General features: G+C 41.9%; 1 protein-coding gene across 1 annotated transcript in view; it reads right to left on the bottom strand.

Moving 5' to 3' along the window:
• LOC107675269 (N-acetyl-beta-glucosaminyl-glycoprotein 4-beta-N-acetylgalactosaminyltransferase 1-like) overlaps positions 1–13,064 on the bottom strand; it is a 197,019-nt gene that overhangs the window by 57,366 nt on the left and 126,589 nt on the right. The window contains exons 5-7 of the mRNA XM_016469560.1: positions 10,421–10,511; positions 10,219–10,319; positions 1,372–1,439 (exon numbers count right to left, since the gene is read on the bottom strand). Coding sequence (XP_016325046.1) covers positions 1,372–1,439; positions 10,219–10,319; positions 10,421–10,511 — 260 coding nt within the window. The remainder of the gene's footprint in view (positions 1–1,371; positions 1,440–10,218; positions 10,320–10,420; positions 10,512–13,064) is intronic.

Raw genomic sequence — 13,064 nt, 5'->3', positions numbered from 1 at the left:
CCCCTTAGCTGTTATAAATTCACTGTAAACCACAGCTTCTTGGGGCTTATTGCTTTAATATATTTTAAAATGTAATTTATTCCTGTGATGCAAAGCTGAATTTCCAGCATCATTACTCCAGTCTTTAGTGTCACATGATCCTTCAGAAATCATTCTAATATGCTGATTTGCTGCTCATTATCAATGATGAAAACAATTGTGCTGCTAAATATTTTTTGGAAACCATGATTTTTTTAAACATGTATTTATTTATTTAACTTTTTTCAGGACTATTTGACGAGTTGTGCATTAAAAAAAAACTGCATTTATTTGAAAGAAATATTTTGCATCACTACAAACATCTTTACTATCACTTATGATCATTTAACACATCCTTGCTGAATAAAATGATTCAAAAATCTTATTGACCCCAAACTTTTGAATACTAGTGTACATTTATAAGCTTCATATATGAGAATATGAGACATATACATTATCCATATAATCACAGAGCCACAAAACAAGTGCCAACAAGGTGGAATTATACAAGACTGTCAAATTACACACAGCCTCAATCTGGCACCCCAGATGTCTATTATCCTGTACTTTTACAAATGGAAACGGAATTCCTAAATATAAAGGCTTAAATCATCTAGGCAGCGTATTATCTGCTGGAGTACAAATCTAAAACGGTGCCTCGGTGGTTACTATCTATACACTCAGGTTCACGAAATGAGGTCGGATTAGTTTATGCATTATTAAATACACTCAAGATAAAGGCCAGCTATGGATCACTTTACAGCCACACATATGGAAACAAACCCACTGCTAATTCCAGCAGATCCATTTGAAGCCATTAATAATGGAGAATTAGTGCAGAGTGCTGAATTAAAACAGTTTGCTGGCTGAAACAGGCTTTTTATGGAAAGACTAGAAATACGATATGCTAATCAACCGTTCGTGCGCTGCTTATTTGAAGCGGAAAAGGTGTTCCTATCTTTGAAGCGACACTGCTCTTTCTTCGATGTGATATTTAAATCACAGCAGTCGTACGGCTGTAAATGATGTGAGCGCTTTGAACCGAGCGGAGAAAGGCGATCATTAAATGCCCGATCAGATAAAGGCCAGCAATTTCTTCCAATTACCAACCCAATCAACACCATCAGGGGTAAAATAACTGCATCAATAGATATGAGTGTGGGCGGTTCGTTTACAAAGGAGGAATTGAGGTCCTTGATTGGACAATACAACAGGAAGTGATACACACAAACATACACAGCATGCACATTTCTGTATTAATGATCTCAATCTGCACAATACAATTTCCCACAGCGCAATAAATTCGCTCAAAGCATCCTAAGATGTGACTGTGTGCATACAGTATGTACTTACTGCACAGACTTGGACACCTGAGACCTGAACTTGGTAAACTCTCCTGGTGCGGTCCATTCAGATCCCAGCTGAAATACAGAACAAACCAAAGGATTCCTTGATCATTAATGTTGTAATCGATGTTTAATTTGGTTTACATAAAATGATCTACTAAATGAGACTTCTCTTACTTAAAGGAATAGTTCACCCCCCAAAAATGAAAATCTGCTGAAAATGTACTCACCCTCAGGCCATCCAAGATGTAGATTTTAAAGAACAGTTTGTTTGTTCACGGGAACAGATTTGGAGAAATGTAGCATTGCAGTGAATGGGTGCCGTCAGAACGAGAGTCCAAACAGCTGATAAAAACATCACAATTATCCACCAAGTAACCAACACCACTCCAGTCCATCAATTAACATCTTGTGAAACAAAAAGCTGCGTGTTTGCAAGAAGCAAATCCATCAATAAAGCATTTTAAATTTAAACCATTGCTTCCAGCTAAAATAGGAGTCCTCGGATTCATATTGATTAGTGAAAAAAGTCATCTAATCCGATTCAGGAGGGAAATTTGCACAGATCAAGTTCTAAACAAATATGTGGGTGGATTCTGATGTGAGAGACAAAAGGGGATGAACTTTTTCACTGGAGGGAAGCGTTATTATGAATTATGGACTCGTACTTTGGCTGGAAGTGATGGTTTAAAGTTAAAACGTCTTGATGGATTTGTTTCTTACAAACACACAGCTTTTCATTTAACAAGATGTTAACTGGACTGGAGTGGTGTGGATTATTGTGATATTTTTATCAGCTGTTTAGACTCTAATTCTGACGGCACCCATTCACTGCAGAGGATCCATTGGTGAGCAAGTGATGCAATGCTAAACTCATCTACATCTTGGATTTTCATCAAATATTCATTTTTGAGTAACTATTCCTTACATATTATCCTTTTTCATTTAAATTTTATAATAATAGACTTTTTTTTTTCTTTACTCATAATAATTGTTCTAGTATTTTTATGTATTTATTTCTCATTATCTGACCATGAGTGTATAGGTGAGGCTTCTGAACAACAAACAGTTGTGTAAATGTGGGTGGTATATATATCTGGGTAAATTACATAAGTGTGTTTTGCAAAGAAAAGTTTACATTTAATGTCAAGTGGTACAATCGTGGCCAAAATTGTTGACACCCTTGATAAATATGATCAAAGAAAGCTGTGAAAATAAATCTGCATTGTTAATCAATTTGATCTTTCAAAAGTGGGGGGAAAAAAACACATTATGAAATAAATGTTTTTCTCTAATAATGGTCACAATTACTGGTACCCCTAGAAATTCTTATTAGTACAATATCTCTAAAGTATATTCCCAGTCATGTTTACAATTTTCAGCACACCAGAGTGACTACAAACATGAAATTATGCAGCCATGGCTTTCTGTTTCACAGGACTACTGTATAAATATGAGAAACACAGAGGCCAAATTCCCGTAATCATCCATCACAAGTAGTAAATCCAAAGAATATATTTCTGATGTGCAGCAAATGATTATTGAGCTTCATAAATTAGAAAGTGACTGTAAGAAAATATCTAAAGCATTGAAAATGACCATTTCCACCATCAGGGAAATAATTGAGAAGTTCGCATCAACAAAAAATTTTACAAATCTGCCTGGAAGTGTGTCTATATTATCTTAAAGCAAGGCGAGGAGGCTAGTGTGAGTGGCCAAAGGATCACAGCTGGAGAACTGCAGAAAATATTTTCATAATTAAACATTTTTTTTTATTTATTTATATATCAAACATCACCTACATCACCTAAAAATATGCACAGGTGGAGTGGAGGTACACATCATGCTTTCAATAAATGCTCAATCTTGTGGAAGAAGTTTTGCGACAGTGTGTGTGTGTTTGTGCATCTGCCTCCAGAGGCCAAAGCTACGGTATATTTCCACTTGAAGGTGACTACAGGAAAATGTGATGGTAAGAGAACACATTGGGTGGAAACTTCTTGCTAGCGCACTTGTTAGAGTCAACGTGTTTAAGTTCAATACAAATCACATCTTTCATTGTGAAGAAGACACTTTAGGGTACTTTTAAAAGAGTAGGGTACAACAGGGCTAAAATTACACCCTAAGAAAAAATTTGCTTTTCATTGTGCCCAAAGTGTATGATTGCATACAGAATATATACGTCTGCATTGAACATTTATGGAGCAACAGATTTTGTGTGAAAATACATCATACAAGTTGTTTATTTTGTTTAAAACAATCTTATAAATGTATGAGGTGGCAAGGTGGGCCTTTTACCCCACACACGGGGTAAAAGGCACACAGTACTGATACAAATACTTTAGCTAAAATAATGTTTTTTTTGTTTTTAAATAATGTATTAAAGTTAATACTTGTACAAAACAATCACTTTAGCAAAGTTTGTACTATTTTCTGCTTATTTTGATAAATAAAAAAAAAACTGTTCATTACATATACTGTTATTAAAATATGCTAATATAAAACATTTTAAAATACAGAAAAAGAAACATTTTACAAAGTAAAGATTCTGAAAGCATTGAAGCAGATCCCATTATAATTTAATAGATTTACAGTAGTAACAACAAATTCTATTTTATTATATGATATGATTAATATCATGTTTTTAAATATGATGGTTTCATTTTAAACATGGTGATTATCTCTAAGATGGACACTTGACATACTATATGATATTTACCATCTGAATCTAACCATGTCATGTCAACAAATGGAAAAGTCAGCCAGCAATTTATTATCATGTTAATTATTGTGCCTTTCGCCCCAATAGCAGGGGCACTTTTTACCCCAAATACCATACTTTTACACATTCTTCCGTTATTAAAAAAAAACTGTTGCTTTAATTATCTTAAACAAAACTGAAAATCATTAAGAAGACCTTTGTTTCAAAATATATTTAATAATTTTAGTGATTCTCATTTGCTACTTAAATATACAACATTTAAAAAAACATCAAATATTAGGTCAAGTAAGCACAGAATCAACTTTGCGCTGCTGCTCGCGATCGCATCAAGGATCAGCCACATTTGCATGAGTATCTTGAAAAGCGGATGTTTTGGAAAGTGCTACGCCAAGTTTTTCTGCCATCTAGTGGTTTAGAGGAAAATAATAGCAAAGATGCCTTTTATTTTTTTGTGTCATATTCTGAGTTTGCATTTCACCGTTTTTTTTTTTTTTTTAATTTTGAGGAATACTGTATCTGTTTTTGCGCAGGTGAGATGAGTAAAAGCATGTTCACATTTAGTCTAGTAGCCTACTACAGTAAGCATCATGTTTACACAGCGCACACAATGCCTCTGCACTTACTCCCGATTTCTCTCAACATGGCAACACGAGAGCTGTCAGTCAAGAAATGAGAAAACAAACTAACTGGCGTTACTTATTTGAAAAAAAGGAACTCAGTATTTTACTGTAAATTAAAAAGCGATGCATTACTTTACTAGTTATTTGAAAAACGTAATCTGATTACCTAACTCAAGTTCCCTTTCAGTTAGTCACATTTGACGTTAAGTCGACTGACGTTAAGGGTCTCACTCGGGAGCCCCAATCACCTCTGAGTTTTAGAAAAAAAGGCCAATGAGAATTGACGAGGGGAATTTGCATGCCAAGCCACTCCCCCGTACATACGGGTATATAAGATGGCAGCGTGCATCCACTCATTTAGATTTTTGCTTCGGAGCCGATCGCTTTGTGAGCGCTGCCTTCTGAAAAGGAGAAAGAAGAAAAGGAGTCTTCACCATCTGATAAGCTGCAGGAGTTCTCGGCTGTGGAGAATCTTCAGCTTTTCTTGCACTCAGCGGAGAGATCGCCCTGGTTGCGTACAGATAAGTGCCGCGGTCCTTCCCTGGGCAAACCAGCCTAAAAGAGCAATAGCAATCGCGGTCTTCGAGAGTGTCTTTCGAGATGTCTTTCCGACTTCTGGGTGCGGTAGTGCCCTTACCTCTGACGACGGTCACGATCGCTGTCTCACCTTTCTGGGCCGTGAGCATGCTGAGATGGTTTTCGTGGATGGCTCGTGCCCACATTGTGAGCACATGTCCATGGCTACGCTAAGGTTGCGGCTCGTCGGGTCGTAAAGACTCTGCGGCTGCATTGGTTAGGGACAAGGGTGACCTGAGGATCACGGTCAGGAATGCTCCGTCGGGCCAGCCCCACGGAAGTCCGGTCCCTCTCAGTGTAGCCCCGTTGAGCTCCCGGCAGATGGTGCTGGTTCGTCCCGCGGCAGACCCAGCGTCTTTTTCGGGGCTCTGAAAGAGGATAAGATGTCGATTGCTGCATCAGAGGAGGGGCTATCGTCTACGGAAGCTGAAGATTCTGCTGAACAGCCCCCCGCCGCGGCGGCTACTCAGTCGGAGTCCGAGTCCTGAGTTGATGGCCATGCTCCTCCAGGCGGCCAAGAGCATCGGGCTGGAGGTGAACTCTCCACCTTCTCCCGAGCGCTCGAGGCTCGACGATTGGTATCTGGGCTACGGCCGGGACTCCCAGCCACACTCCGCCCCAGTGCCTTTCTTCCCGGAGGTTCATGAAGCCTGGTTTGAGCTCTTCCATCCTCATTACCCTCAATTGTGGGGCGGCCAGGGGTTATGTGGATGTTCCCCAGGTGGAGCATGCGTTTGCGGTGCACTTGTACCCACAAAACGCCGCCACCTGGAGGAACCTTCCTTGTACTCTACTGACGGGAGGATCAGGTAAGTGCTGCTTCCAGCAGCTAGTCTCTACTTCGGGACGCTACACTTCCCGGGTTGAGCCACATTTCTTCCCACAGCTGCCCCACCGCGGGGACGTCGGTAACCGCTCCGTTGATTCTGCTTGTACAGGGGCTGGGGGCGTGGTTAGCACTGCCCAGCCCGTCTCGCTGGCTTATCCAGACAGTCCGACTCGGCTATGCGATTCAGTTCGCCAGGCGCCCTCCCAGGTTCAGGGGCGTTTTTTTTTACATCTGTTCCAACGGACAAGGATGCCTCTGTCCGGCGTGCAGAGATTGCGGTCGTCGTGGCGAAGGACGCAATAGAGCCTGTCCCTCCAGCCGAGATGAATTCGGGTTTTTACAGTCCCTATTCATCGTACCAAAGAAGAGCAGTGGGTTACGGCCAATCCTGGATCTGCGAGTCTTGAACCGATCCCTGCACAGGCTTCCGTTCAAGATGCTGATGCAGAAGCACATTCTTTCTTGCGTTCGACACGAGGATTGGTTTGCAGCTATCGACCTGAAGGACACATACTTTCATGTCTTGATTTTGCTTCGACACAGATCGTTTCTTCAGTTTGCCTTTGAGGGTCGAGCATATCAGTACAAAGTCTTCTGATTCGCGCTGTCCCTGTCTCCCTGCGTTTTTATGAAACTGGCAGAGGGTGCCCTGTCCCCACTCTGGGAGAAGGGCATCCAGATCCTCAACTATCTCGACGACTGACTTATATTAGCTCACTTGCGAGATCTGTTGTGCAAGCACAGGGATCTGGTGTTTCAGCACCTCAGCCAGCTGGGGCTTCGGGTCAACTGGGAGAAGAGCAAGCTCTTTCCTGTGCAGAGCATCTCTTTTCTCGGTATGGAGCTGGATTCGGTCAACGAACAAGCGTGCGCAGTCAGTGCTGAACTGCCTGAATTTGTTCAGGGGCAAGACAGCGGTCTCTCTAAAACTATTTCAGAGGCTTCTGGGGCATATGGCAGCTGCAGCTGCAATTACGCTGCTCGGCCTGTTACATATGAGACAATGGTTCATATTGGTTCAGCATTGGTTGCACGGCCGGATCCCAAGATGGGCATGGCGCCGTGGCACTCTCCAGGTCGGCGTTACCAAAGGTTGTCGCCGCCTCTTCAGTCCTTGGTCAGACCCTGCGTTTCTATGGGCAGGGGTGCCCTTAGAACAGGTGTCGAGGCATGTTGTTGTCACCACAGATGCCTCCAAGACGGGCTGGGGTGCCGTATGCAACGGGCATGCAGCTTCGGGCTCCTGGACAGGACCTCGACAGCAGTGGCACATCAATTGCATCGAGTTGCTAGCAGTGCTGCTTGCTCTTTGCCGGTTTTGACCATTGCTGCAGGGCAAGCATGTACTTGTCTGGACGGACAACACAGTGACAATGGCATATATGAACCACCATGGCGGTGTACGCTCCCGTTGCATGTCGCAACTCGCCCGCCATCTCCTCCTCTGGAGTCAGACTCGGCTCAAATTGCTGCGTGCCGTTCATGTTTCCGGAAGAGCTCAATCGTGCAGCGGATGCGCTCTCATGACAGCTTACCCTCCCCGGAGAATGGAGTCTCCATCCTCAGGTGGTTCCGCTTAATTGGAGTCGATTCGGGGAAGCCCAGGTGGACCTGTTCGCTTCCCAAGAGTCCTCCCACTGCTGGCTGTTTTGTTCCCTGACCGAGGCTCCCCTCGGCACAGATGCGCTGACCCCAGGGTTTACGCAAGTATGCCTTCCCCCCAGTGAGCCTCCTTGCACAGACCCTGTGCAGGATCAGGGAGGATGAGGATTGAGCAAATTACGTAACACGGTTCGGGTTGTGGCATTTTCCATAGGGACCCCTAACGTTGGTCAACGTAACATCGAATGTGACTGACTGAAAGGGAACGTATGTAACCCTCGTTCCCTGAGGGAGGGAACGGAGCCGTTACATCCCTCATGCCACAACCTCAAACTGTGCTGAATGCCGGGATATATTGAAATATGGCACATCAAGCAACAATCAATCACAAGACAGATGAACCAATGCTGTTGTTGTCGTTGTTGCCATCAGTGTTGGGTGTAATGCATTACAAGTAACGTAATCAGATTACTTTTTCAAGTAACTAGTAAAGTAACGCATTACTTTTAAATTTACATAAAAATATCTGAGTTAAATTTTCAAACAAATAACTTAAGTTACTTTGTTTTCCGAATTATTCACTGAGACCTCTCCTGTTTCCATGTTAAGAGAAATTGGGAGTAAGTGCAGAGGCACTACCGTCAGCCTGAGGCTTATTCATTTCACTTTTGGTGTGAAAGGGCCCTTACAGTTGCCAAAAATATAACTTTTGGCTAACAAAAAGTAAAGCAAAACTATTAGTTACTAACACAAAACAATTTGTTACTTTTTATGGAGTAATGCAATATTGTAATGCATTACTTTTAAAAGTAACTTTCCCCAACACTGCCTGCCATGGTGCATTATATTCAATTGTTTGTAAAGATGTAGAGTTTTATCATGTTTCCTAACCAGACACAATGTAATATGACTCTAGAAAAGCAATTTGTATGTTCCAAAATAGAGTCAACTGTTGCTTTTTGTGCATCGCCATGGCGGCTGGTTCGAAAAATCTTCCCCTCGCTAAAACGTGTCCTAACAAGACAAGTCGCGACACACAATAAATGTATCTTTTCCATGTTAAGAGGACAAAACTTGTGGAAAATGTACCATTTATCGTATGTTGCGGCGTGACGGTCTCAGCGAGGTGGATTTTTAACTAATTATTCAAAGGTCAGTCTCTTTCTCACACAAAGCTTTTGTTCACTCTCAGAAGATTTGGAATATAGTGATAGTGGCACTTCTGGAGCCGTTTTTGTCATTTCTGGAGACTGACAGCCCCTCTGCGTCTTTTTCAACGTAAGATATTTATCATCTTGGACATGGTACATTTTTTTTGTACCATTGAAAGTAAAGAAAGTCATACAGGATTGGAACAATAAAGTGTAAATGATGGCAAAATTTCATTTTTGAGTGAACTATCCCTTGCATAACCTGGCAGCTGTATTTTTAATCTTTCAGAGGAGTCTGAGGTATTTCTGTTGGCGTTACCCCACTGCTCCTCTCTCCTTTATGCTCTTCTGTCTATTTTTGAGCCATGTGAACGTTCCTCAAATACAGAATTACATTGAAGAAACTCATTTCGTCTATCTACGACCCTGGAATCTTGAATAAATGGAAAGGGGGTAAAGAGAGAAAATACGGGAGCAATGGAGTCACACCTCTATTATACTGAAGCAAGATATTGCTCTTTCTTCTTCGTGTCTATCTTCCCTCTCAGCTCTTTTGCTGCCACTTCACTTCGTTGCCTCAAAATTTAAATGAATCTTCGCTAAATGAACCTTCAGACGAATCTCGAAAAACATTTGAGCATCTATATTTACGGCAACAGATACAATGAGTTTCTCTGTTTCTCCAGCTTGGATGGATTTCCCCATCTACAGGTGACTGGAAAAGGTCTGTTGCTTCCGTAAGGAGTCGCTCGGAATTCCGGACAGGCTGTGATTCTTTTCTTAGACGAAGAGACGCCTCCGAGCCTTGGCGTTTCAATCGATCAGACGTCTCTGTGACAGGGTATCGAGTCCTCGGCTGGCGAGCGTGAGCGCCAAGCCCTGTCTGAGCCAGACGTAATCGATACGCCAGTAAACCGCACATTCCCTGTGCACTCTCACAGGCTTCTGGCTGAGGCGCTAATTGTGTTTTATAAAGCCAATGCTCCCTCACATCATACAAATCTTCACTTCTAAGTACTGAGTCCTCTGGGGAATAAATCTAAATGAAATCCACCCTGCAGTAACAGCAAGGTCCTCCATTTGAGGAAATAACCGCCGCTGCCCACAGTGACTCTGGAATCTGTTATTCAGTGACTAATGAAAGGAGTGCTGAATGATATTTATTCTTTAAAACCTATAAAATTGAATACAGGTTCATGGGCAAGTAATATAAACTACATAATATACAAAATATATTTAAGTATTTTACATATATATATATATTTATTTATAAAATATAAATATTTTATAAAAGTAAATGTTTCATTGTATTAGTTTTCGTTAACTAATATAATGATAATATGAAATCACTTACCTTTCCCACGTAGGCCAGCAGACGGGCGTTAAGAGGACTGTCATCTGAACTCAACCAGAATTCTGAGTTATCATCGGAAGAAACCGCAAACTGAAAATCACCTGCATATAGAATATACTTTCTTATTCTTGGATAACATGTATGTGTGTGATTGTGAGGGTTTGCACCCATTTGCACCTTGTTAATATAAACAAGCATTTACCATCTTTGTAAGGTAGAATGTATCCAAATATTCTCAGGCCATAGTTCTTCCATTTTGGAGCCACGGCCAACTTCTTCACAGCAGTTCTCGTCTGGAGAGATAAAACGCATGATTATGAAATTAGTATGTAGTGGGATGAGCAAAGACAGACACGGTAGGTGTGCTAAAATATAGTACTTTTTTACTTTAATTTCAAAGCTAATATTTTGTGTTGTTTCACACACATTTAGCATAATTTGACAAAATCACAGCTTGGTTGGAAGTGACACAAAATATTTTGTTGGGAAATTATATTTACTTTGTTTTCTTCACACATCACATATTTTCAGATTTAATATTTTATCGTAAGCTCTTTGCTGACACTGTTGCCACCTTATTAAACATGTTAATTAACGTTTAAAAATCATTAATATGCATAAAATATATGGTTGCGTTGGAGATTATGCCAGAGAGACAACTATAATGAGTAAAACAAAAATAACAAAATAATTTCTCACACACACACACACACACAAACCCACACACACACACAATAAATAAATAAATTAATTAAAAAAATACATTTATTTATTCCACTGTATGTTTAGATTTTCACAATTTTATAATAAAAAAGCAACTATGAATAATGAAGACATAAAAAGTTTGCAAGTCAGTTTTAATGTGATTGTCATAACATTTTTTATAAAAGTCTTATATCTTATAAAAATCAATCACTGAGACATAATGGGGCTCTTTTTTTTTTTCAAATAAAACACCTCTGTGAGTTCTGAAGCCGTTCCTGCTCTGTCTGTCCAATCTCACCCTGCCATAAATGCTAAACAGACACACATAATGTGTGTGAGACCAGAATCTCAGATATCTGTCATCTGTTTACAACAATCACAGGGACAGACAGACGGAGATAAAGAAGCGGAGGAACAGAGAGAAGGCTTTCCGGAACAGAGTAAGTATTTTCACAGTATTGGCTGTACGTGCTTTTAATTTGGGGTGAGTTCTGTCAGACATCTTGATCTGTGATCTATAAAAACAGGCCTGCCAAAAAAGAACCAAAAATGAAATAAATAAATGACAAAGTAAAGTTGAGGAGGTGGGAGGACTGTGTAGGTGGTCTGAACTAAACAGAATTCACAAAGACAGATCAGGAAAAGCCAACTGTATAATTCCACCCATTACAACCTTTTGGGGCTTTAAATTAAATTCAACCACCCACATGAGGAGAGAACGCTGGAGGTTTGCAGACACACCTTCCAAAACCCTATAATAATCAACAAAAACTGCAGTTTGCCAAAAGTTTGTCAAAGGAATACTTCACCTAAAAATGGGTGAGTTAAATGACATCAGAATTGTGCCATGGTCATGTCATAACAAAATAAAAGTAATGAAAAAATAAATAAATAAATACATTTAAAAATATTGTAATTATTTTATTTTATTTAATGTTTTAATTGTTAGGGACAGATACAATAAACATAGATGAAACTGAAATAACAGTCATCCCATGCATGTACCATAGTGCATGCAGCCGAAGCTAATTTGCAACACTTGTCCCTAGGAGGGCTTTTATAAATTACAGTTACAAAAAACAACAAGTAGTTGTCACGATCGCTACTGTGAGGGAGCGCGGAGCGAAGAACGAGGAGATGTGGAGCACATCAACAAGGAGACTTTAATAACATCAAGGAAACCAGGAAAAAACACGTAGCAGAGGAGGTTGACATAAACAATACCGGACCGAGAACAATGAACCAGAAACACTTTAAATACACAAGACATGACGAGAACATGGTGGAGCAGGCAGCTCGGGGGCCATGGTGGAGCAGAGAGACTAGGAAGCCATGGCGGAGCAGGCAGACAAGAAGTCATGGCTGAACAGGCAGACTAGGAAGCCATGGCGGAGCAGACAGTTCAGGAGGCCATGGCGGAACAGGGAGCTTGAGGAGCCTGGCCTCGGCACTGGGCCCGGCCTCCACGGAGGGAACCCTACTACCCCCCTCCCAAAAAAAATCCTTGGGGAGAATGTAGTCTTTAGAGGCCCTCCGTAGGCCTAACTCGGGAACTGTGGTCCTCCCTGGGCTTGACGTGGGGACTGGAGCCCTCCTTGGGCTGGACGTGGGGACTGGAGCCATCCTTGGGCTGGACATGGGAACTGGAGCCCTCCTTGGGCTAAACTCGAGGACTGGAACCCTCTCTGGGCCAAACTCGGAGACTGGGGTCCTCTCTGGGCTAAACTCGGAGACTGGGGCCCTCTCTGGGCTAAACTCGGGGACAGGAGTCCTCACTGGGCTAAACTCGGGGACAGGAGCCCTCACTGGGCTAAACTTGGGCACTGGGACCCTCTCTGGGCTAGACTCGGGGAATGGAGCCCTCCGTGGGCTAAACTCAAGAACAGGAGCCCTCCGTGGGCTAAACGAGGGTACTGCAGCCCTATCTTGACGCTGGTCTGGGGCTAGAGCCATCTCTCGACTCTGGTCAGGGGATAAAGCTGATACTGGAGCGAACTCAGGGGCTGGAGCCGACTGGAGCGAGCTCTGGGGGGCGCTCTTGGGCAAGGAAAAGGGCCGTGAGCAATTCTTTTCTCCTCATCCACCTCTTTTGGTTACGGGTGAATAGGGCGGCCAGCGGGCTTGGGTCAGCGGCGGCCGGC

The sequence above is a fragment of the Sinocyclocheilus anshuiensis genome, unplaced genomic scaffold (assembly GCF_001515605.1).
Source record: "Sinocyclocheilus anshuiensis isolate Anshui unplaced genomic scaffold, SAMN03320099.WGS_v1.1 scaffold532, whole genome shotgun sequence".
NCBI classification, from domain to species: domain Eukaryota; kingdom Metazoa; phylum Chordata; class Actinopteri; order Cypriniformes; family Cyprinidae; genus Sinocyclocheilus; species Sinocyclocheilus anshuiensis.
The sequence above is the reverse complement of the archived record's forward strand: the minus strand, read 5'-3'. Positions and strand labels throughout refer to the sequence as shown.